Below are 22,188 nucleotides of genomic sequence, written 5' to 3' on the forward strand. Positions count from 1 at the left end.
AGCTTTGTGGATGTTTACTGGTAACAGTTCTACATAGCAACACAGCATAGGAAAAAAAGCCACAGAACATTTGTAGAGTTTTATAGCAGACACCTGTACGTGTCACCTGCTCCCTCCTCCTTCCCGTGGCAGGGACCGCCCCGTGTGCTGGGACGTGGCACAAGGCTGCGGGTGCCCACAGTCCCTCCTGCTGCACCAGCAGGCTCTTGGCTCAGGGAGCTGGAGCTCTTCGTGCCAGCGTGCTGATGCAAAAGGGTTAGGCTGGAGCTAAGCTCTGGAATGGTTTCTTAAAAATATAAGTCATGCCCGCTCATTGCATCATCTCCTCTAATATCTACTTATCTCGCTATTCTACAGAAAATCTATCCTATCTTAGAGTCGGATGCCTTTGGTTTCTTGCAGCGCACAGCTTGAAAAATAAACAAGTCAGTCCTGACGTGTAGCTGAGCCGATTGCCACATTTTCAAGCCACGCCTCTCTGTTGAAAACTTCCCCCACCCTCTTCTAGGTGTTGCCGTGGCATGTGGTTTGCTTGATGCATAGGCAGAGTGCTGAAATAATCTGCCTCTCACCAGGTAGAGTTATTCCACGGAGTCAGAGAAATACGGCAGTAGGCAGCAGTGTCAGTCCTGTGGAGAAGTCTGCCTGGCAGAAGCTTGAGCTAGCTTAGTGCCGTTCAGGGGGTCCTTTTGGTGTTGGAGAGACAGTGTCATCAGCCGTGGTGGTGTTTTGGTCTGAAGATGTTTATGGATGCTGCGGAAAAGACTGTGCGTCTGTGGAGATACAGAAGATGTAAATAAAAGGTTTGTAAATGTAGTTTGAAGGTGCAAAATGTTTGATCATATTTGGTTCAAGGAATCTTGAATTCATTCTTACTCTCGTCTATTACGTGTTATTCATGCTGGAAAAGAAATGCTCTTTAATTGTGTTTTCAACAAATTGGAGTTACGTGTGTGTTGCTTGGCTGGCTTCTCAGGTAGTGCTGATAAGAAGAGTACAGAAGGAAATGGATTACAGTCTGACATTGTAAAGTTGGACATGGCCTGGGGAAGACAGGTGCCACAGTGAAAACAGCAATTTGCAGCAGATTTCAATTCATGGGTTTATATTACTGTTATCAGCAGTGGTAGTTTAGAGTCCTACATTTAATCTTACATTCTGTTATCATAACATATATATATATATATATATATATATGCATATGTGTAAGTGAAAATGTTTAACAAATAACTTTGCTTTTCCAAAGTTGGGTTTTTTTGACAGCAAATATTTTTGAGCTTGAGCAGAATTTAACTTCTTTTCTGATTGTGAATAATGTTTACAAGTGTGTGTGTGTGTGTGTGTGTGCGCGCGTGTGAGAAATAATGTAAACATTGCTTCATAGCCTTAACAAGGAGAGAAGCTGAGTTACCTTTTCCTAAAATTAAACAATGATTCTTTGGAAGGAAACAGAACTCTAATTTTTGAAAGGCTGAAAGTTAAGAAAAAAAGAAGAGGCAGTTTAGGAGGTGGAGAGATTGGCATGGGGAAGAGATTAAAGTCACCTTGTCTGTGTCGCTCGGCAGGGAGGAGCGCAAGGCAGGATGCACTGACCAGTTATTTCTCAAGAAACAGTGACAACAAAGATGTGCAGGGGTTTAGAATAATGCCAGAGGTGCACATGACAATTAGGTTTTGCCTAGGACTATCAGCAGAGGGTTCTCACTGAAGGGCCTGCTTCGTGTGAGCTTCCTTGCGCTGAGCAGTCACTTCGCACCCAGCACACGGGAGGGGAGTGAGCAGGGAGCAGCTCTGTATGGCAAAGCTGAAGGAGGGAGCTGCTGGCCAAGCTTTGACATTTTTGTTATGCGTGGAATTAAAATGAAGGTGAGTCGCTAAGACAGAGGTTTTCATTGAGCTTGGTTTGCTTAATCACTGTAAAAATTCTGGAATGTGTTTAGTTCACGATTTGTGGTAGAAGCATTAGAACATATTTGACATTGTTTTACTTGAAAGGAAGAGTTACATACACCTCTGTGTCCTGATTCTTTAAATTCCCAGGGAGAGGTCCCCCACTGCACGAATGGCTGTTCACATTCAGGGTTCTAGAAAAAAGGAGGAATCTCAGATGGGGATTGCCTGGCCGAAAGCCCTCTGAGATCACCTGCCTTGTTTCCATTGGTTTCACTTGAACCCCATGGCAGAGAGGAATCTTGGTTTTAAAGTTCACAATTACAGAAGCAAAAACAAATTACACCTTTCAACTGTTCTTCCCTACCCGCAAGCACATTGCAAACAAATGACAAAGCACTTGGGGAGGAAGGCTTGGCCACAGCGAGCCTGCCAACGAGCCGGTTCCTACTTGCTGCCGAGGCACAATAAAACAGTCTGCCCGAGCACGAGGAGGCTTTAAGAGCCTAAGAACAAGGCTGTTCAAAAAGGCTTTGAGGCAAACAGGAATGAGCAGAATCTTCTTTCCCTCCTTCACTTTCTCTCGAGAACTTCCTGGGAAAAAAAAAAGTTTCTGCAACCAGGAAGGGCGGGCAGCGAGCAGAAGCTGAGCCCCATTTCCCTCGGGGTTTTTGAAGGGTCTGGGTGTGCTTGTTCATAAAGCAAGGATTTGAAGACCGGAATGGGCTCAGTGAGGTTGGGTGTTCTTGTTTCTTTGGTTCTTACTGTGCTGGTATGCCTGCGGAGCTGCGTGCCCATGGTGTGCAGTGAGTGCTGCTGAGCGCGCTCTGCCACCCGCACTGTGCACTGAGCAGTCAGTTCCCTCACCGTCCTCATGGAACGTGTTTAAAATGGATGTATGAGGGCTGTTCTGGATGAGCAAGTTCCAAGTTCACACCAAAACCAACGTGCTGCTGTGTGCGCTCCTTGGCAGGGCAGAGCTGCTGTAGCGGTGGGCTGGACCTGCTGATCCCCAGAGGACTCTTCCAGCCCCTACAATTCTGTGGTTCATTACATGGGGAAATATGGAAGGGAAAAAACAATAGAAATTCAGATGCAAACCAGTTACCGATTTATATTTAGTCAACTCCATCTATTCATGGTGCTTACTACCTTACTGTTGTTTGGAGAAGGAAGTAGCGATATCCTGTTGTAATGCTGGATGTGAACCATGACTGCGGCTGTTGGAAGCACTGAGCTATCAACAGGTTGAGTTCATTCTTGGCCTCACAGCCAGAACATTTGCAAACTGACAAGGCCAAACCAAATGGTAAATTTCCTCAGCCTTTTTTTGTCAGCGGGATTTTTTGGCAGGGGTTGGGTTCTTCATGAAGCCGTCTTTTTTACCAGTGCCTCTTCGTTAAAGGGAAACTGCTGCTTTTTTACTACCAGGTAAAATGATACCATGTTCCTTTCCCAAGCCAACTTTTAAATCCTTCTGCCTACAGATATGACGACTCTGCAAGCACAGCTCCAAAGGTGGAAGAAATGGCAATGGTGAGTAGCAGACTGACTTTATTCCCAGCAGTGTTTAAATCCCAGGCTTTTCAAATACTAATGCCCTTTGTTTGGGCTGTTGGGATAACACCTGTTTAAGTAATGTTCTCCCGGTTTGTGTTCTAAACACTGAGTAAACAGTGTTGTGAATCTGTTAGTGGCAATGAAATGAAACTTACCCAATAAACCACAGGCTTCAGCTCTCTTCTAATGACGAAACAACTGCAAGAATAAGTTCATAGACCAAAAACTTCACATATTTTGATAGTTGTAATCAAAGTATAAACAGATCAAAACTCACTTTGAATAAATAGTATATTGAGTTCGTTTTTCTTCATTTGTACAATAGTGAAAAACAGTAGCTGGCATGGGCAGGCAGTGAGCTAGAGCCTGCTCCTGCACCACTTCCACACAGAATTCACGTGTAAATGTGAATTTTGACAGTAGGAAATTATCTTTTGACTGAATGTTCCAAGTTATAAGCACAACCTCAATTCAAGCATGAAAAAAACAAATCTGTGTGACGTAATTTACGTGTTCTCTGTTGAAATAAACAGATTTCCTCCAAGGATGATATTTGTTATTTTAATTTCTTTATTGCCCTGTATTACTAACATGTCTTTCCTCCTCCTCAATTGCATGGTATGACCACAGAGGGGACTAAGAATGTGTACAGTATATAATCAAAGGTATAGAGGAGGTAAATTAGCCACCACCCTTCTCTCAGACTTCAAAAACAAAGGGATAATCTTCAGTAATATGTGACGGAGACAGATCTCATAAAGGTTCATAGAATCCTGGCTATTGTATAAATAGTTTATTACAGCTAAAATATTACAAATATTGGGAGCTAAAAAGTAGTAAGGGGTTTAATTAAAAAAGAAAAATGGGGAAGGATTTCAGCTAAAATGAAGCAGCAGTTCAGCAGCTGTCTGCACTAATCTTGCCTGAGAACATGAGCTGAGAGAACTGTGGATGGGACACGAACCTCTCCGGCCTGGCACAAAAGTTGGACTCAGACCCATGGGGAACAGGGGAACATTTTTCCTGCTTCTAAGGTCATTTATCGCAGCCTTTCCAAATGGCTTTGGTGTAGTACTTAAAACAGTATAATTGATCAGATGTGGAAAGAGAATATCTGCAATCTGAAAATTGACTGTGGTAATTAATAATTAAATTTCTTTAGGGAGATCAACTTGCAAATTTTAAAATGTGCTGGTCAAGAAAAAAGTACTTAGGAAGTCTTAAGTGAAGAGACAAGATGCAGAAAGGATGCATGTGGAAAAAAATGAGTAAACAGCACCCCTAATTGTTTGTAATTAGTGTATCCATAACATACTACAATATAAGGACCAGATGAGAAAATCTCCTTCTGCATGAGTAAGAGCCTTGAAAATGGATGCAATTTTACCAAACGTCGGTTGTATATTTTAATAACACAGCACTTCATCTTAAGAAGTGTTTTGGACCCACAAAGAATTTACTGACCTCTGTGATTTGTTATGTGCTTTGTGATGTGACAGGATGCTTGGGATTTGGACCCACACTTAGAACTAAAATCGTGATGCCTTACACTTTTTAACAGGCTGAAATGTGTAATGCCCCAATGTCAGCTGATACAAGTGGTCATTCTTTTGATGTAAAACAAGATCAAGTGGTGGAAGAGAGCACCCAGGAGTGGGACGAACAGCTAGAGAAGGAGTTTTTCAGTGGTAAGTGTATGTGCTAACTTTGTTCTAATATTATTATTACCAGAGGTGACTGTGGTGGCTAGTTTCCGAGACTCTCTGCAAATGCATAGGCTGCAAAGATCTGGCTCATTACTTTCTAGTGCAGTGGCTACTTTTTGCTGACTTTGTCTATTCTGACATAAACATCAAGATGGGTCACCTTTCCCTCTTAGGCTGTGTGTCATCCTGTACGGATTCAGTTCAGAAGAATCACATCTGGTTGTGTACATTTCTCTCTGCTTAGTCTGACTGAAGTATCTGTTGCTTTCTTTAGATGTAGATGTAGTTATGGAAGAAGATTTCATCCCAGTTTCCTGCACATGTGATTTTGATGATGAACCACTTTCATCATTTATGTGTTTAAAGCCTCAAGCCTCAGAAGCAAGAGGCACTAAGGCGTTCAGTTACCTTTCTGGGAGCTCTCACAGAATCGTCATTTCTTGCTAGTTCTTTTTCTGTCTGCTGAGAAGTGAGGCAAGATCAGAGCCAGTTTACAGGAGTGCTGTCACCCAGAATTCCAACAAGAGCTCACAGCTGGAAGTATGATCAGGAAGCGGTGGGTGAGCTGGCAGTGCTGGAAAAGGAGAGCACTGCATGGTGGACAGTGGTTCTCCTGAAACTCACATAGCCATCACTGCTCCTAGGCATCAGTCATAACTGTATAACTCCCTATCAGTCATAACTCCCTAAAGAATAACTCCTCTATTTTCTTGTACTAAACTGGCCCTGTCAGGACTCCTCTCTCTCCTGTGCTGAAGAGAAACTTAGAAAAACAGGAAAAAAAAGTTCCTTTTTATTCCACCTATACATCCCTAGCAGTGCTTTCTTGATGATTCAGTACGATTAGCAGAGATCTGTATTGACTGATCAGTCAGTCTTTTTATTTTACTGGGTTAAGAAATGCTGTAATAAAACAGCCACATCCATTTGGTTCTGTCTTATATCTTCTATATTTTCAAAATACAGATAAAATACAATCAGTAAATGCATAATTATTTAGAAAACAAGTACTTAAGTATGTGGCTGTTTGTTAGTCTCATGACTGAATATCTTGATTAACTGAGCTGCATAGTGTTTAATTCCTGCTCATGAGACTCTCTATAACTACAGTTTTGTTGCTAGAATGGTTCACAGGTTCCTAACTATTTCCTTACTTTATCTGGAAAATGCCATTTTCAGTGTTCATTCTGGACTAGTTAATAAACGACAGTTTATTGAATAACCTCTTTTCCAAATGAAACAAATTGGACTTGTGAGACTACTGAATGTGCTTGTCGCATGGCTTGCAGAATTTTGTGTTCCCTTCCACTAAGACCATAACTGTATGTTGTGATCACACAGAGGGCTCCCTGTTTACTTACAAGCACTGTGAAATCTTTTCAGGGCTGTTTACTTACAGACTAGATTTGGGAAGTTTACCAATATACACACATTTAGCTAGAAAGAACTTTAAATAGTTTTGGTTTTCTTCTAAATAGCATAAAGCCTAACATTCACATAAAAAGCAGTTTTGAGATTAGTCCAGAAGCAGTGCTTTTTTTTTCTTTCTTCGTAGTTCATAGTCAGTGACCACGGAAAGGTCCTGTGGAAGAATGCACAGTTTGGAAGCAGCTTTTAATGTTGAGAAGCTGACTCCTTTCTAAACCAGTTTTATGTATTGCTTTTTAAACATAAATACTCAGAAGATTATTGCAGAAAGCAAAACCAAGTATTTGTTTCTCTTGTGCAGTTCTTAGTGATCTAGATGACCAGCTGGCCCAGGAGCAATCCCAAGATCCGTTGGACAGGACGGTTTCTACTAGCAGTGCATCAAATGTGCAGTACAATCAAGATGACTTCCCTACTTTGAAGAGGCGCACTGCTAATCGAGGGCAACTCAGAAAAGACTGGACTGACATACCCAGCACATTTTTCCCAGATGGACTGAGAACGATAAGAGCCAAAGATGAGCACAAGATCGTCATCAGACCAAGGAAATTGCACAGTGCATATATAAACTGGCAACAGACAGCCTTTCAAGATGATTTTAAGTACAGTGATCCAGCTGATGGAAATTCTCATCTGCGAAGCAGCAGGCTGCCTTCCGTTTCTTTTGGGCGGTCTTCAGAAGGTAGCTTGTATCCTTCCATAACACAGAACAGCGGATTTAGGCACAAGAGTTACATGGACAGGGGTACAGCTGGCAGAAGTCACTCGGTATGTTCCCTTCGGAGGTGCCCATCATCAGTATCTTCTGACCAACTATCAGCATCTAGTTTACAGTGTCCATTGGCAAGGGAGAACAACAATGGCTTTGTACCAAGGTTTGGTCGACAAACCCCAAAGAGAATTCCTTTGTCTTCTATTGTATGGAACAATACACCAGACTCTCCTGGGCAAAGATCAACTCATGAAAAGATGTTTAGAACGCAGTCACTTTTGGAATTTCATGCTACAGACCATGGCAGATACCCCAGCTCTTTGCAAGAAAATGAGAAATATGCCTGTTACCACTCAAAACACCACTACAGGAGATCTATTTCAAGCAGTAATTGCTTCAGTAGAATTAGTTGCCCTGACAAAGCCACTTCTCCATTGTCCTTTGATAACTGGGAAAATTATCCATTCTACCAATCAGAAAGTAATCTCTCTAGATCATACTGTAGAGATGTTTCTTCTCATGGCAAGTTGTATGCAAACCACAAAAATTCTCCTTATGGAAAGACAGAGAGCTATCTTTCTTGGACTGATATTCCTCAGTACTACAATGATAATGTGTTTATTTCTCCTGATACCAGATTTGAAGTGATGATGCCTAATTTGAATGACCAGCAGCTGGCATATACAAGAAATGCCAAGTTTGCTTCCCGGCACCTGCAGAATGATTTTCACGTGTATTCTCCAGAAAATATGAATATTAAAACATTAACAAGAAGTGCAAGTAGAGCTTTTTCGGAATTCACTGAAGGCCATCAGCCTTGGCTAAGCTGTAACTCTGTAGTTTCTTCTTCTGTTGTCAGAAATGATGAATCTGTCTCACCTAATTTGAAGGACCAAACAAAACCTATAGGACTGAACAGGAATTCAGTCGTTACCCAAAGAGGCACTAAGGCAGGTATTACACAACCAGAAAAGGCTGAATGCAGGAAACTGCCTGATGAAGTGGACACCAAAGACATTCCCTTACAATCTATGTCTCAACAAGCAGATACAAACTACATCAGTATCCAGAGTTTTCCCTCAAATAACTCTGCTTTTGCTATGCTGCAGAGCAGTGCATCTCTCTTCGACACACTGAGATCAAAGAGACAAACCCAAGTCAGTGCCGGAACAGATACTTCAAGAATGGATGCATCGAACAGCAATAAAAGAAATGTACAAATGAAGGAAAATAATTGCACACCCAGCAGTGTATTCAGTCAGTCTCCCTGTACTTTGCCAGCTAACAAGAGCAAGAAGGAATCTTTTCTTTCAAGCCAGAAAGAATGGGAACATAATCTGCACTATGTGAGAAGAAGAGAAAGTGTCAAACAGGATAATCAGAGTGCAGAAGCAGTTAACCAAGCTGCCGCAGAGGGACAGTCTGCACAGCTGAATGCTGCTTCTGCTCCATCCACTGAAAAGCTAGCAAACTGTCACAGCCTGTCGTCCTGGCCTCCTGACCGTTCATCTAGTTCCTCCCAAAGTTCACCACCAGCACTTTATCATGGAGTTGGAAAAGCAGCTCAAGTGAGCAGAATGGGCGTTACCAAAAAGACTTCGCAAATAACACCACAAAATACAAGCACTTCAGTTACTAAGAACTGTAACGAACTCTTCAATGCTACTTCTCCACAACAGGGAAATTCTGGAAATACTTCTACACGTAGTTTTGATGGAGATCCCAGGACCCCTGAACATAGTTTAAGTTATTTTTGCCTTGAAAAAGAAAATGGAAACATGGGGAATCATTCACCTTGTACTGAAAGGCTTCACAAGCAAGACAACTTGCTGAGACATACCAGTAGCTGCAGCATCACTGGTTCCTCAAGGAGAAGCAGCCTCAAATCCTCTGATCCACTTGTTATTTATTACACTTTACCGAGAAAATCAGCTAGCATTGCTGGTAGTATCATGTCAGATACACCCATCTCTTTCCCTAGAGAAAACAGAAGAAGCATGTATGATTGTTTAAGGTCTGAAACTCCAAGTGGAGCATATCCCTGTCCTAGTCAAAGAGATGTGTCTTGTTTAGATTCAAAACATTCCTTCCTGAGGTCAGCACCATTAAATGTTGCTGCAAGTAACAAAGAGAAACATTACCCCAGTCCTTTAACCAGAAGTCCTAATGATTCCACAAGCGGCAGCACATCAGTTGAGCTGACAGACAGATGTAAACATCTAAGCGAAAGAGAATCCTCTGTGTTTTCAGACTGTAAGGAAAGGGGAAACTGTTTGCAGAAATATAAAACTACAAGCACGTTTACAGTATGTGTTGATGAAGATCACGTCAAGTACCACGAGCTAGTTTCAATTTATTACACGTTGCCACGGAGGCATTCCAAAACATTTTGTAACCTCTTTAGGGATAATGCAGAGGATGCAGATTTATCTCTTCCTGGCGAAAATTCTCAGTCACCAAGAATACGAAAAGAGAAGAGTGAAGGTCACGTGAGTTTAGCAAATGTTTTTTTTCCCAGTACTTTGGAAAAAGAGGTGCCTTCCTGTTCTTCTGACCAAGCACCTTCAGCTCTGGTCACACCTCAGAATGTAGAATCTGTAGTTCACCGTGAAGAAGAGAATTCCCTCTTATCTCCTGGCTCCGAGAAGGTATGTACTTCCAAGTCAGTGAGCATGGTAAATAATAGGAATGACAGTTCAACAGATCTTTCATCAACAGATCATGTACTTTCTGATGTGGCAACAAAAGACATTTCTGTAGGTGGTCCACAGTCCATTGCAATAGTGGCTAACTCGGATAATGGCCTTTCTGATGCCTCAAACAACCAAAATACAGAAACATACCCAAAAGAAAAGAAGGAAGTTTCTCAAACAGCCACATCACTAACATCCACTTTACCAACCCCTCCCAAACCAGGCAGATCTTTAGGGAATCCCATTTATTCTGCTTCAACAAGTAAGAATAGCGTACAGAAGGGAAACTCTGCAAACTGCTCTCAGCCTGCTCCAGTAAGTACGAATAAAAATAAGAACAGTTTGCTTCTCCACACGAGAGAGAAGGGTTCTCGTGTGGGAAGGATCCACACAGAGTGTGCTGATGTGCCACTGCCGCCCAGGGAGGACAAAGGCAGGGGTAGTACCAAAGTGAAACAGGGAGTAAATTTCCCACACCAAACCACCCCTCTGTATAATAACAAAAGCAGCAGACTGCAGCTAAGAGCTGGCAGCTCAAGAAATAACACGAACAATGTAAGCCCTTGTAGCAAAATGCTTTCTGAATCTCAGAAGAAAGCATTTGAGATACGCAGGGCTTCCAATGCTGATGCACTTCTTCAGCCAGATGAAGTGGTTAGTGCAGATACAGGTCAGTTAAAGAATTCTAAAATTAAAAAGGAGCAAAACTTGCAGAGTACTCAAATGGATAAAGGCTGTAGTGGTTTGCAGGCATTAAGGAAGCACAGTGAGGGCAGCCTGGACGTTAGCAGTAAAGACAAAGATTTGAGGGTTACACCAGACCAAAAATTAACACAGAATGTAGAAAATGAGAACAAGCTTCTCTCCGATTGCACAAGAGACAAAATCAAAGATATAGAAAAAAGGAAAAACAGGCCTTCAATTAAAAATAAACTGGCAGCTGTTTGCAAAACAAGTCGAAAATTTTCAAGTAAAAATTTACCTCCCAAGCCACACATAAGTAATATTTTTTCACAGAATGATGGAAGTGCCACTTGTTCAGAGGTGAGCATGTCCCCTGACTCACTGAGTTCAGCAGATTGCCGTCAGTCACTTCTGCAGTCTGAAACCGAAAATCAGAATGACAGTCCGCACTCTGACAAGAATACACAAATACCAAAACCAGCTGAGATTAATAAGACTGAAAATGTGAATGATCCTTCTTTACTTGTTAACATCTTAAATTGGAGGTCTCTTAAAAGTTCATACACCCAGAAGGACGCCACCAGTTCCAAAAAACCTACAGCGAAAGTGGAAAATAGGCCAAGTCTTACAGCCGTATCTCCAGATAAAGCATTAGCCACAAGAAATAAGAATTCCCAAACACCTGATCTCAGGTTAGAAAATACAAGCCAGCCCATCTCACTCAGCCCTACTGCACTGGACCCAACAGATGATGAGAAAAGAAGAGCTAGCAGCAGTGCTTGCACTCCTCCTTTATCCCTTTTAGCTGACAAAAACTCAAACACGTTTGTAAATAATTGCTTGCAGGCAGACATATGTCCAAAGCAGAACTTGTCCTCTCAGGCAGTGCTTACTGAGCGTCAGAATGCCTCTGAATCCAACAGCTTAAGAAATGCAAACTTGCATAGCCAACTGTTGCACAAGGCTCGTGCGAAAAGTCAGCATGAGCGTCACTTTTCTGAAAGTATTTGTGCTCAAGATTCTCATGAGACCTTTGCCTCTGGAAGCAATATTCTGCCAAAAGACAGTGTACATGAGAAGAGGTGTAAATCTTACTCAGAGGTGTTGGCCTGTGATGAAAATGAAAACTGGGCATTGGACGAGGACAGGTGTTACAGTACAAGGAATCTGATGTATCCTTCTGTTGAATTTGGTATATTTGGCAAAGAACAACAATTGGCTTTCCTGGAAAATATCAAGAGGTCACTCACAGAAGGGCGATTGTGGAGACCTTGTCTTCTTAACAACCCCAGTGCTTTCCGAGATGGAGAGACCCCTTCCATAAGCAGAACGGAGCTTTTCAGCTCGAGTTCTGCTGGAAGCAAGGTGTCCTCTGCTGCTTCATCGCCCCAGGAGCTGCCCGACATCTATCACGATGACCCAGCTGCGTACTCAGACTCGGACTCTGATACCACCACGGATGATGAATATTACCTGGATGATATAGATAAAGAATCAGAACTGTGATCGCCTGTGATACACAGATGGTGAAATAGTTCCTGGGCAGGCAGAAACATGTAGAATACTTTGAGCCGATTCTAGTGCTGCTATAGAACAGCACCAAAATAGGTAAATTTGTACTCTAGCTGTATTTTCTCAAAAGTCTTAAGAGGAAAACAACAGGTTACATTGCTGATAAGTGATTTTCCAGCTCTCCTCATTTACCCGACCAAACATAATAGTGCTGATCCATCCCACCTTGCCAGCGCCCACACAAAATGCTCTAGAAGTGAATAACTTCACAGCAAATTTCACTGCTGGAAAACTGTGAAACTGCTGACACAGACGAGCATGGAAATGCCTTTCAGATGTGCATGCTGGGAGATGCACGGCTGACACAGCTTTGGCTGCAGTTCAGATACATTGCCAGGCTTCTGCCTTTGACTCATTTGGATTAACGATCAGGCACTTTAAACCATGCAAAATGTAAAAAGATTGACCCTGTTTATTTCCCATACAAACCCGATGGTTTGAATCTGAAGCTATTCTAGCACTGGAAGAATAAATGCAACGGATGCCTTTGGGGCTGCCCTGTCTGAGCCGGGCTGTGCCCGGTGAGCCGGTGCCACTGCTGCGCAGCACGCGCCGGCCTTGTTTTCCCACCAAGTAAATAACAAGGGTGAAGAATGCCCTTTACCCTTTGCTCAGTGAATACCTCTTTCTGGTAATTTCCCAAAATTCCCACTGCCGCCATGGTACTTTCTGTCCTTTGAACCAAAAAGCTGCTAATGGTTCCCTGTGGCTGTTGGTCAGCCCCACTGCTAGACGTGGTGTTACAGCTCAGAGCCGCGGTGCACCCATGGCCTTTCCATTCTCACTGAGCTTTGATCCGTTTCTGTGTGAGATCACAGCAGCTTGCTGAGCCAGCAAATAGTATTTTTAAATCATTTTACATTTGTTACTACTTTAATAATTTCACACGTGGTCTAAAATGCTGATCCGTATTTTTGATACACTTTTTAATTCGATAAAACTTCTGTAGGACTTAATTATATTTTTGTAACTGGCAGGACAATATCCTGATGTTTTCAAATAATATATTATAAACAAGCAGTGCTTGTCTCACTTAATGCTCTACGAGAAACTAAAGGATGAAAATATTATTAAAAGTAACTGGTATCCTTATTTTTTATATGTAAGCTTCGTTGAAGAAGTGGGTCTCTAACTCAAATGTGTACTGACATCTAAGTATTATTGCTTTATACTGGGATAAATTGTCTTTTATTGTACATAAAAGGACTAATATAAACTGTGTATTTATAGTCAGAATTTCTCTCTATGATATGTCTGTCTTGGAAGAATGTATACATATGCTGACATATGCAGTATTGGAAGGCAGTAACTACTGTGTAACTGTAATCTTGTAAAATGCCCTATTCTAAGGAGGAATTATGTTGCTTTGTAAATGGTTCTGTGTGTTTGGGATCCTGCAGAGTAAGACAGTGAAGCCAGCTGAGTGCCACATGGTACGTTTCTGCAAAATGTTAATCTAACAACTGGGAAGACCAACCTATGTAAGTTAAAGGATAATAACATATATATTTACAAGAGAAGTCAATAGTCATACAGTTTTACTTGACTCGGAGTGGATGGCTTAGAACATTTTTATTTGTAAATATTTTCTACTTCTTCAATAGAAGTTGGATTAAGTTCTCACCTTGTTGGCATAAAAGATGTTTTTCCATTTGCTTTGCTGATCGTGTACAGGAAATGAGGTGACTGAATTTAATGTAAGTAAATAAAGAAAAGTGGCTTCTGGTAATAAATCAGTTGTGCAATAATGCATCCTGTCAAGGAGCTGTAACTGAATATTGACACCGAATGATGGTATTCTGTAAAGCAGTTACGTGAGAAGAGGGAGAAAAATCCTTCGAGTAGCCATTAGTTCCATTCAGTTCGGCAGAACCAGATTTTGATACCTTCACTCTTCCAAGCTTTTTCTTTGCAAAAGTATATATTCTATACATGCACATAATTTATAGGATTTTCATATCTTAAAAAAAATTTGTTTGCAATAAACTTTATTCAAATGAGTGAATATATTGGTACTGTGTTTATTCTTTCACTTACTGGGAACTCTATGGACTATTTATCCATTCGGTGTCCAGGCCTGGGGCCCCCAGCACAGAAAGGATGTGGAGCTGTTGGAGCAGGTCCAGAGGAGGGCCACAAAGATGGTGAGAGGAGCACCTCTCCTGTGAAGAAATGTTGAGGGAATTGAGCTTGTTCAGCCTGGAGGAGGCTCCAGGGATACCTCATTTCTACCTTCCAATACTTGAAGGTAGTGTATAAGCAGAGACTTTTTATGCAGTTTAATACTGATGGGAGAAGGGGGAGATGACTTTAAGCTTAAGAGGGGAAATTTAGGTTAGGTATTAGGAAAATAGTCTTTATGCAGAGAAGTGAGGCACTGGCACAGGCTGCCCTGAGAGGTTGTGGATGCCCCATCCCTGGAGGCCCTCAAGGCCAGGCTGGTAGGGCCCCGGGCATCCTGATCTGATCGGTGGCAGCCCTGCCCATGGTGGGAAGTTGGAGCTGAATGATCTTAAAGGTCCATTCCAACCTAAGCCATTCTATGATTTTATTACTGTTGGCAGAGTGCTGCTGGTTCCAGTTGCAGAGGTTTACAAGGGTAAACCATTGGTCCATCACACCACTGTAGGCAAGGTGGCTGGAAGGCTGCGGGCCCTGCATCATACGCACCGGGACGTGATGCCGCTGAGATGCACATCTTTGCCTGCCGTGGTGCTGGCTTGCAGCACTCAGCAGCTCATGAGCTTGTCAATTACCAACTGCCTTTAGTCTCCTGCTATTTGATGAGTCTCCGGTATACCCTTTTGCAACAGCAGTAGTATGTTTACAGGAGACATGTTAATGCCTTAGAGAGCCATATGCCTGTAGCTCACCTTGAGGAGATGATACTCCACGTGGAGCCAAGAGTGGTGTACGATGAGTAGTTTTACAAGGCAATGAGATCCACATGAGAAGCACTTCAGCCAGAATTAGACCTTGCTGGAGACTGCCTGCCACGTGCAGTGTGATGGTGTGCGAGACTCACTGCTGACTGTGAACCTTAATTACTACAGCCAGCCCATGTGGTACCCAAGCTCAGTGACACCATCCCTCAGCCTGGTTTCATAAGGAAACACAGCTTCTGTGCTGCAGTTGTGTTTATGTCTTTATCTTGCTACACCCTTTATATCACTCATACTGCCAGAAGACCTATGAACTTTACCAACAAATCTGTGACACTGGAAGGAAGGGGCAGAGAGCCCCTGGTTTCATCACAGCAGTGCTCAGACTGGGAGGGAGCTCAGGTCTCTGGCTCAGTTTTCTGCTCACAGAAGCTCAGCTTTGAGGTCAGACCAGGCTGCTCAGGGCAACATCCAGCTGGGGCTTGAAACCTCCATGGATGGAGACTGCACTGCCTTTCTGGGCAGCCTGGGCCACTGTGTCCTCATGGGGAAGAAGCTTCTTATATCTGGGTCAAACATCTCATTCAGTTTACGCTTGTTTCCCATCCTCCTGCCCTGCACCACTAGGAAGAGCCCATGAAAGTGCCCTTCTTCCAGAGAAAGGTTGTCTCTGCTCCAGGCTGAACTACCCACCTCCTCCAGCCTCTCCTCTCAGGGCAGGAGCTCCCGCCCCACCATCTCAGTGGTCTCACTTGAATTTGATCCAATTAATTGATGTCTTGCTCTGGCGAGCCCAAATGTAGCTGCAGCATCCGAATGCACCCCAGCAAGCGCAGAGTTGAGGGGATGACCATTTCCTTCAGCCTCTCATCACACTGCTGTTGGCAGTTGTTGCTGTGAGGACTGGCTGCTGGCCCACGTCCCACTCACTGCCCACTGGGGCCCCGGAGCCTTTCCCTCAGAGCTGTTTCCAGTCAGTCACTCCCAGTCTGTACCAGCCCAAGTGAACCTCCATCACAGTCAAGGCACCAGGAGGCCCTGACCCTTTCTCTGGACCTCTCCTCACCCTGCCCACAGACCAGGACCCCATTTGAGCCCACCCAGGGCCATTAGTCCCTGATACAGGGACACCATAGGATGTCGATTTCCAGCTCCCTACTGCCCTGCTCTGCCTGGCCATGCGCCTAGCCAAGTCAGGCCCCAATTGCAGGCTGATGTGGCCCAGCCTTGGCCCAGCCCTATTTCCATGGCCCTGCAGCTGTCCCAAGGCTGGGTTTGACTCCGGTTCACCTCACCCGGCTTGATTTTGATCTACAGATTGATGTCCCTACGAGGAGCCTGCCCTAGTTACCGGGCCTGATGCTGGGGATGAGCACCAGGGAGGGATGCCATGCTGTTGCTCTCATCCCCAGGGAGCAGCCTGCTCTTGCCACTCTCTGACACCCAGGTGTAGGACTCTGTTGGATGTCCCAGCTGGTACCTCCAGCCTGCCTAGGTCCCTTGGGATGGCAGCCCTGTCCCTGAACATGCCAACTGGTCCCAGTGTTTGGTGTCATCTACAGACTCACTGACAGAGCATGCCATCATCCCATCCCCATCCCCAGCCAGGCCCCTGCTGGATTGTTCGTTACCAGCCCCCAGCCAGAGATGACCCATCAACCACAGTCTCATAGCCCAAACAAGCATCTGGACAAATTTTTAACCATCCAGACCGTAACATCCTAGCTTGGATACAAGACCATTATGTTGGCCAGTAAAGTCTTTGCTAAGCTGAGGACCTCGAGTTGCACCAGGGAAGGTTCAGGTTGGATATGAGGAAAAATTTCTCCTCAGAAAGAGTGGTGAGGCAGTGGCACAGGCTGCCCAGGGAGGTGGTGGAGTCGAGGTGTTCAAGAAATGTGGAGATGAGGCAGAGGGACATGGTTAGCGGGCGTGGAGGGCATGGGTTGATGGTTGGACAGATGATCGTAATGGTCTTTCCAACTTTAATGATTCTATGAAATTCAAGGTGAATAGCATGTCTGCTCTGTCCTCACCCTCAGCCCCAGCCATTCCATTGCAGAGGTGGTTGGGTCAGGCAGGCATGGTTGGCTCTTGGTCAGTACACACTGACTGCTTCCAGCCACCACCTCTGCCCAGAAATGTGGTGGAGAGGGAAAGGAAAGCAGCAAGCAGGGAGGGACTGGTTGGCCAATAAGCAAATAACTCCAAATTAACACTGCATGTTTCCTCTTGCCCACTGGGATCGTCATATTTGGTATGCTGCTGGAGGTCTGCGGTTACCTGCGGTGAGGGAGCTTGGGAGACCAGACACAAAAGCAAGGAGGAAACCAGACTCAGTAAAACTTCACTTTCAAAGAACCTGTTTGTCACGGACTGTGTGCATGGAGACTTGAGTTCATTATATTCAAAAACAAGCAGCACCCATTCATGCTTTCATTGTTTTGCATCTGAAAAATCCAGGCTGACACGGAAGCTTCACTTACCTTCCTTACGGTCTTATGAGCCCCACATCCACTGGAACCTTCACTTCCTCGCAGAATCATAGAATGGTTTGGGCTGGAAGGGACCTTTAAGGTCATCCAGTCCCAATCCCCTTCTATAGGCAGGGACACCTCCCTCTAGACCAAGTTGCTCACAGCCCCATCCAGCCTGGCCTTGAATGCTTCCAGGGAAGCAAAGACGCTTCTGGTAAAAAACATACGACTTTAGGAAACAAACCATCAGGGGTGTTTCCCGTTTCCACCGTGTTAAACTTACAAAATCGCTTTGTTTTGCGGAACTTTTAATTTTCTAGATAACAATGCCACTTCCCCTTCCAGCGCTGACGGGACCCAACCGCAGCACGCAGAGGGCAGGAGCCCAGGGCACGCTCCGGCTCTGCCCCGCGGCGGACTTACGAAGAACACCGGTAACGCGTTGCTGGGGGAAAGCAGACAGCTACTACTTCTTCGCGGAGCCCCGGCTCGGGGCGGGCTGCGCTGCCACTCAGCCGCGGGCCTCGCCCGGCCCCGGCCCCCTCGGGCCGCCCCGCAGGGCGTGGAGCGGGCGGGGGGGAGCGGGCGGCGGTCGCCCGCGGGGAGCGGGCGCGGGGCCCGCCCGGCCGCGCAGGCCCGGAGGAGGCCCCGGCACCGGCCCCGGCCCCGCTCCAGCGCGGCGCGGCCATGGGCAGCCGGGGCTGCGCGCTGCTGCTGCTGCTGGGCGCCGCTCTGCCGCTGCTGGGCTCGGCCGCCGTCAGTCCCGAGCGGAGCCTGGTGTGGGGCCCCGGGCTGGAAGCGGGGCTCGCCCTGCCCGTGCGCTACTTCTACATCCAGGCGGTCAGCGCGACCGGACGCAACTTCTCCCGCTCTCCCCCAGGTACCGTGCGCGTGCTCGGGGCTGCGCTCGGGCTGCGCGCCCTGCCCGGGCCGGCGGATCCTCTCGGCCGCGAGGAAGCGGTAGGAGCCGCCCGCCGTGCCGTCCCCTCCCCGCCTCGCCGCCGGGACCCGCGGCGCTGCTCCTCGCGCAGCTCGCGGCAGTCCTGGAGCCGAGCACGGCAATCGCAGTGCCGTCGCACAAGTGCTCAAGCATTCTCCTCGCCCCAGCCCACGCTAAACTCGCTTCGGCTTTCTGCTCCACCGAGCACGGCGCTCCGCTGTTCCGCCGCTGCTCCGTTAGCAAGGAGCGCTTCCCATCTCGCAGTGGTTCAGCCCGGCACTGAGCGGGGCGGGAGTTTTGCTGGCCGACTGCTTGCCGCTTCACGTTAACCTTCTCCTGAGGGCTGTCATTCAGGGTAAGAAGGACTTCTGCATCTCGGGTTTTGTAGTAAAGGTACCTGAGATGTTGACCTGAGAGGGCCGAGGTGCTAATCTGTACAGTGCAGAGCTCATTGACATTGGTGGCCTCTGTAGCCATGCAGGAGCCTAGTTCCTGCTCTCGGTAACAGTGTCAGAAGGCTGCTGCTTGGGAGGTCAAGGAGTAGGCCAAGTCATTGGGAACGGCCAGCATTTACCTGAAGTCTTCTCACACGGTTGATGGTAACACACAGCACAGGGGCTGTGCCTTTGGCCCAGCAGCAGCCCAGGCCCCCGCTCTGGCCCCTCTCTGGCCCCTGTAGCCCATGGTGCTGGGCTGCAGTGTGGCTCTGTAGCAGCGCCCCAGGACTGCACACTGACTGCCAGACCAGGGCTGGTCTGAGCCATGCAGGACTCGAGCAGCAGTTCCTAAAGGTAAAAGGTGTGCAGCTCTGCTTGCTCTCCCTGCAAGTATGAGTGCTGTGACAGAAGCGTCGTTGAGAACCTCATTTTGCCCTCCGTAGCCTGTGTTTATGCTAATAGAGCCCCTGGGAAGGCTGTCAGGCCGGGTGCCATCTGGCACAGGGTGCCTTCCACGCACACTGTGGGCCTGCAGCCACCAGTCCCAGTGCGTGCGGGATGGCTGCGGGGAGCGGCAGTGCCAGCCCCACAGTGCTGCCAAGGAGCGCTGAGGAGAGCGCCAGGGATCCATTAACACCGGCGGTGCCGTTGGCCACATTCCAGCGCGTGAGCACGGTTAATTTACACATGGGTTACGACCTTCAGTTCTCGAATGAGTTTTAATGTTCAATTTCTATTTCTAAAACGTCAGTAAGAATTATAATTAATAATATTTACTGAGGCGTTTCTTTTCAATATGAGCAAAACACGTCTCAAAATATCCCTACTGGGATAAATCTTGCATTATCATCTGCACTGCACAAGCAACAGCACTGTGACCAGAGTGCTGTAGGTAAGGCTTTCCATCTGTAAAGCTAAGCTGTTGAATTGTGTTTTGTGTGGATGAGAATTTCGCTCAAGCTCAGTATTGGTGCCCAGTATGACACAAAGGGCAATCAGTAGATTTCAATTTTTAATATTCTTTGGAATATCAACTCTAATCACCAGAACTGATGTGCACTATTGCACACAGCACAATGATTTCGACATACAGCTTGCAAACTCTTTGAGCTGTCCTTTCAGGAAGCTGTGAAATGATGCAGAATTCCCTCTTTCCCTGGAAAGAGTTCCAAAGATAATAATAATAAACAAATCACTGCTGAAATCACAACTTTCAATATATACTGTGTGGATTCTTCTTTGGATACGTGGGTCATAGAATCACAGCATGGTTTGGGTTGGAAGGGATCTTTAAGCTCACCCAGTTCCAACCCCCAGCCATGGGCAGGGCTGCAGCCCAGCAAGTCAGGCTGCTCAGGGCCCCATCCGATCTGGCCTTGAGTGCCGCCAGGGATCATAGAATCATAGATTAACCTGGGTTGAAAAGGACCACAATGGTCATCGAGTTTCAACCCCCCTGCTATGTGCAGGGTCGCCAACCACCAGATCAGGCTGCCCAGAGCCACATCCAGCCTGGCCTTGAATGCCTCCAGGGATGGGGCATCCACAGCCTTCTTGGGCAACCTGTTCCAGTGCGTCACAACCCTCTGTGTGAAAAACTTTCTCCTAATATCTAACCCAAACCTCCCCTGTCTCAGTTTAAGACCATAAATGGGATGGGACATACTTCCTTTGCAAGCTATACAAGAGAAATAAAACCCACATAAAGTAAGTTTCATCATCTGATTTACTTAAAGTATCCTATCTTTGTTGTGTCCATATCTTAGATTCTCTTCAGGATAGGAGTTTTTTTCCTTAAAATGCTGCCCCAGACAGGTTTTCAGGGTAAAACAAAAGTACTGGTGGTGAGGATTCAACAAGGACACAGTTTCCTTGTATCACCTCTTTGGACTGAGAAAAAGAGAAACATGTAAGTGGAAGTACCCTGCTAACTTTCCTGCAGTTAAAAGAAAAAAAAAAAAGCAAAAAAAAACCTGTTATAGTTCAGTAATGCAGCACAGTACTTAGAGGCATCAGCCCCATCATATAATGAATACTGTAAATCAGAAACAAAAATCTTATTGCCTCCAGTGCATAATTTCTATTAAATACCCAATCTCTTGCCCCTCTCCCTTCTTTTGAGTGAGACTGGCTTTTTCCTTTCCCAGTGAGCTTTGTTATCATTGCCTTATCAAATGCTTGCTGCATCTAAACCACCAGCAGCTAAAATAATGTGTGCTTTGGGGCAGATCTGTACTTCCTCATGTCTCTTGAACATCCAGTATATAACCAGCACGGAACAAAGACAGTCATAGATATTTCCTGTTCATGGGGATGAGGAGATCGAGCCAAGTAGTATTTCACTCATGATTTCTCAGCATTGACTCATTTTTATGATAACTGCAAATTTTGTTTTCTCTGGTAGTTAAAAACAGTTAAAATGTTTTATAGAAAGGGCAGAATAGAGGCAAAGACAGAAAACAAGCAGAAAACCATTCTTTCTGTGATCCTACTTCATGGCACACTCTGGATTTCAGTGGTTCTTCATCCAAATAGTGATAGTCATAGCGAGAGAATGCACAGCTTGGGTCATCTGCCTTTAAGGAAGTTGGGAAAGGTGGTTGTGACTGGTGGTAGTGTGTAGGGCAGAGATGTCCGTTACTCGTGGGATCTAGCTGTACTCAAACTGGGAGGGACTCTCATATTAAGACCTCTGGCAGTGTTCAGTTAAATTTCTGTGTTTTTTTTTACCAAGTGTTGCATTACACAGCTTAATTTTGCACAGAGCAAAGACAAGTTGAAGGATACGTTTACAAAGAACCTGCCTACCGAAAAACAACTGCCCTGGGATTCTTTTGTTGGAACAAATACCAGCACGTCAAAATGTAGTTTAAGCAGTCATGGAAAACATCTACTAAAGGCTATTAAAATTATGTGTACAAGCTGTGATTTTTAAAGCCCTGTTGTTAGAAGTTTCTAGAAGGGGAAAACAGTAAGTCCAAAATATTTCTCTGTATTCTTGTTCTTACTACCATGCAGTGTACATTCCCTGCTTGAGGCAGTAAGGCACAAGAAACTGAGCAGACCTTTGGTTTAAAGGCTGATTTATGGTCCATGATCATACAGGCATTCTTAAATTAATCAGTTCAGTTCTACTGTATGTCACATTGGAATGTAACTAGAGGCTAGATACCAAAAATACTTGAAAGGAAACTGTATTTTTCTACT

At 45.3% G+C, this 22,188-nt stretch overlaps 3 protein-coding genes across 11 annotated transcripts in view; 2 read left to right on the forward strand and 1 right to left on the reverse strand.

Annotated features, from left to right (window-relative positions):
• EXPH5 (exophilin 5) overlaps positions 1-14,250 on the forward strand; it is a 34,837-nt gene extending 20,587 nt beyond the window's left edge. For 3 of the 5 annotated variants that reach the window (XM_040706890.2, XM_004938823.5, XM_046898192.1), the window contains 3 exons: positions 3,378-3,426; positions 5,012-5,138; positions 6,886-14,250. In XM_040706890.2, the coding sequence (XP_040562824.1) occupies positions 3,378-3,426; positions 5,012-5,138; positions 6,886-12,179 (5,470 nt within the window). In that variant the 3' untranslated portion in view covers positions 12,180-14,250. Of the gene's footprint in view, positions 1-516; positions 804-3,377; positions 3,427-5,011; positions 5,139-6,885 lie in introns of those variants that run through there. The other 2 variants (XM_046898198.1, XM_004938824.5) reach the window with 2 other exon arrangements.
• LOC121113484 lies at positions 1-22,143 on the reverse strand. Of its 2 annotated transcripts, XM_046898217.1 has the most exons (3): positions 18,489-22,143; positions 3,606-3,648; positions 1-773 (listed from the first exon to the last, which is right to left on the reverse strand). In XM_046898217.1, the coding sequence occupies exons 1-3, from the start codon at positions 19,019-19,021 to the stop codon at positions 624-626; spliced, it is 726 nt and encodes a 241-aa protein (XP_046754173.1). In that variant the 5' UTR covers positions 19,022-22,143; the 3' UTR covers positions 1-623. The 2 variants fall into 2 exon arrangements, with proteins under 2 accessions (XP_046754173.1, XP_046754174.1); XM_046898218.1 differs by lacking the exons at positions 1-773; positions 3,606-3,648 and adding an exon at positions 13,615-14,407.
• KDELC2 (KDEL motif containing 2) overlaps positions 17,954-22,188 on the forward strand; it is a 14,184-nt gene continuing 9,949 nt past the window's right edge. For 3 of the 4 annotated variants that reach the window (XM_040706916.2, XM_015279509.4, XM_046898201.1), the window contains exon 1: positions 18,267-18,484. Coding sequence is in view for 2 of the 4 variants with exons in the window: in XM_015279509.4 (XP_015134995.2) it covers positions 18,292-18,484 (193 nt within the window). In the remaining 2 variants the exon portion in view is untranslated. Of the gene's footprint in view, positions 18,039-18,266; positions 18,485-22,188 lie in introns of those variants that run through there. The other variant, XM_040706913.2, reaches the window with a different exon arrangement.

This window comes from Gallus gallus, chromosome 1 (assembly GCF_016699485.2).
Source record: "Gallus gallus isolate bGalGal1 chromosome 1, bGalGal1.mat.broiler.GRCg7b, whole genome shotgun sequence".
Taxonomy (NCBI): domain Eukaryota; kingdom Metazoa; phylum Chordata; class Aves; order Galliformes; family Phasianidae; genus Gallus; species Gallus gallus.

Excerpts from the sequence above, each read along its gene's own strand:
- LOC121113484 (XM_046898217.1), bottom strand. The coding sequence starts at position 19,021 with ATGGCTACAGAGGCCACCAATGTCAATGAGCTCTGCACTGTACAGATT. Across the intron at positions 3,649-18,488 it reads CAGCCCCGAGCACGCGCACG|TTGTTTCGTCATTAGAAGAG; the intron begins GTACCTGGGGGA and ends TTATTCTTGCAG. Across the intron at positions 774-3,605 it reads TGAAGCCTGTGGTTTATTGG|ACGCACAGTCTTTTCCGCAG; the intron begins GTAAGTTTCATT and ends GTATCTCCACAG.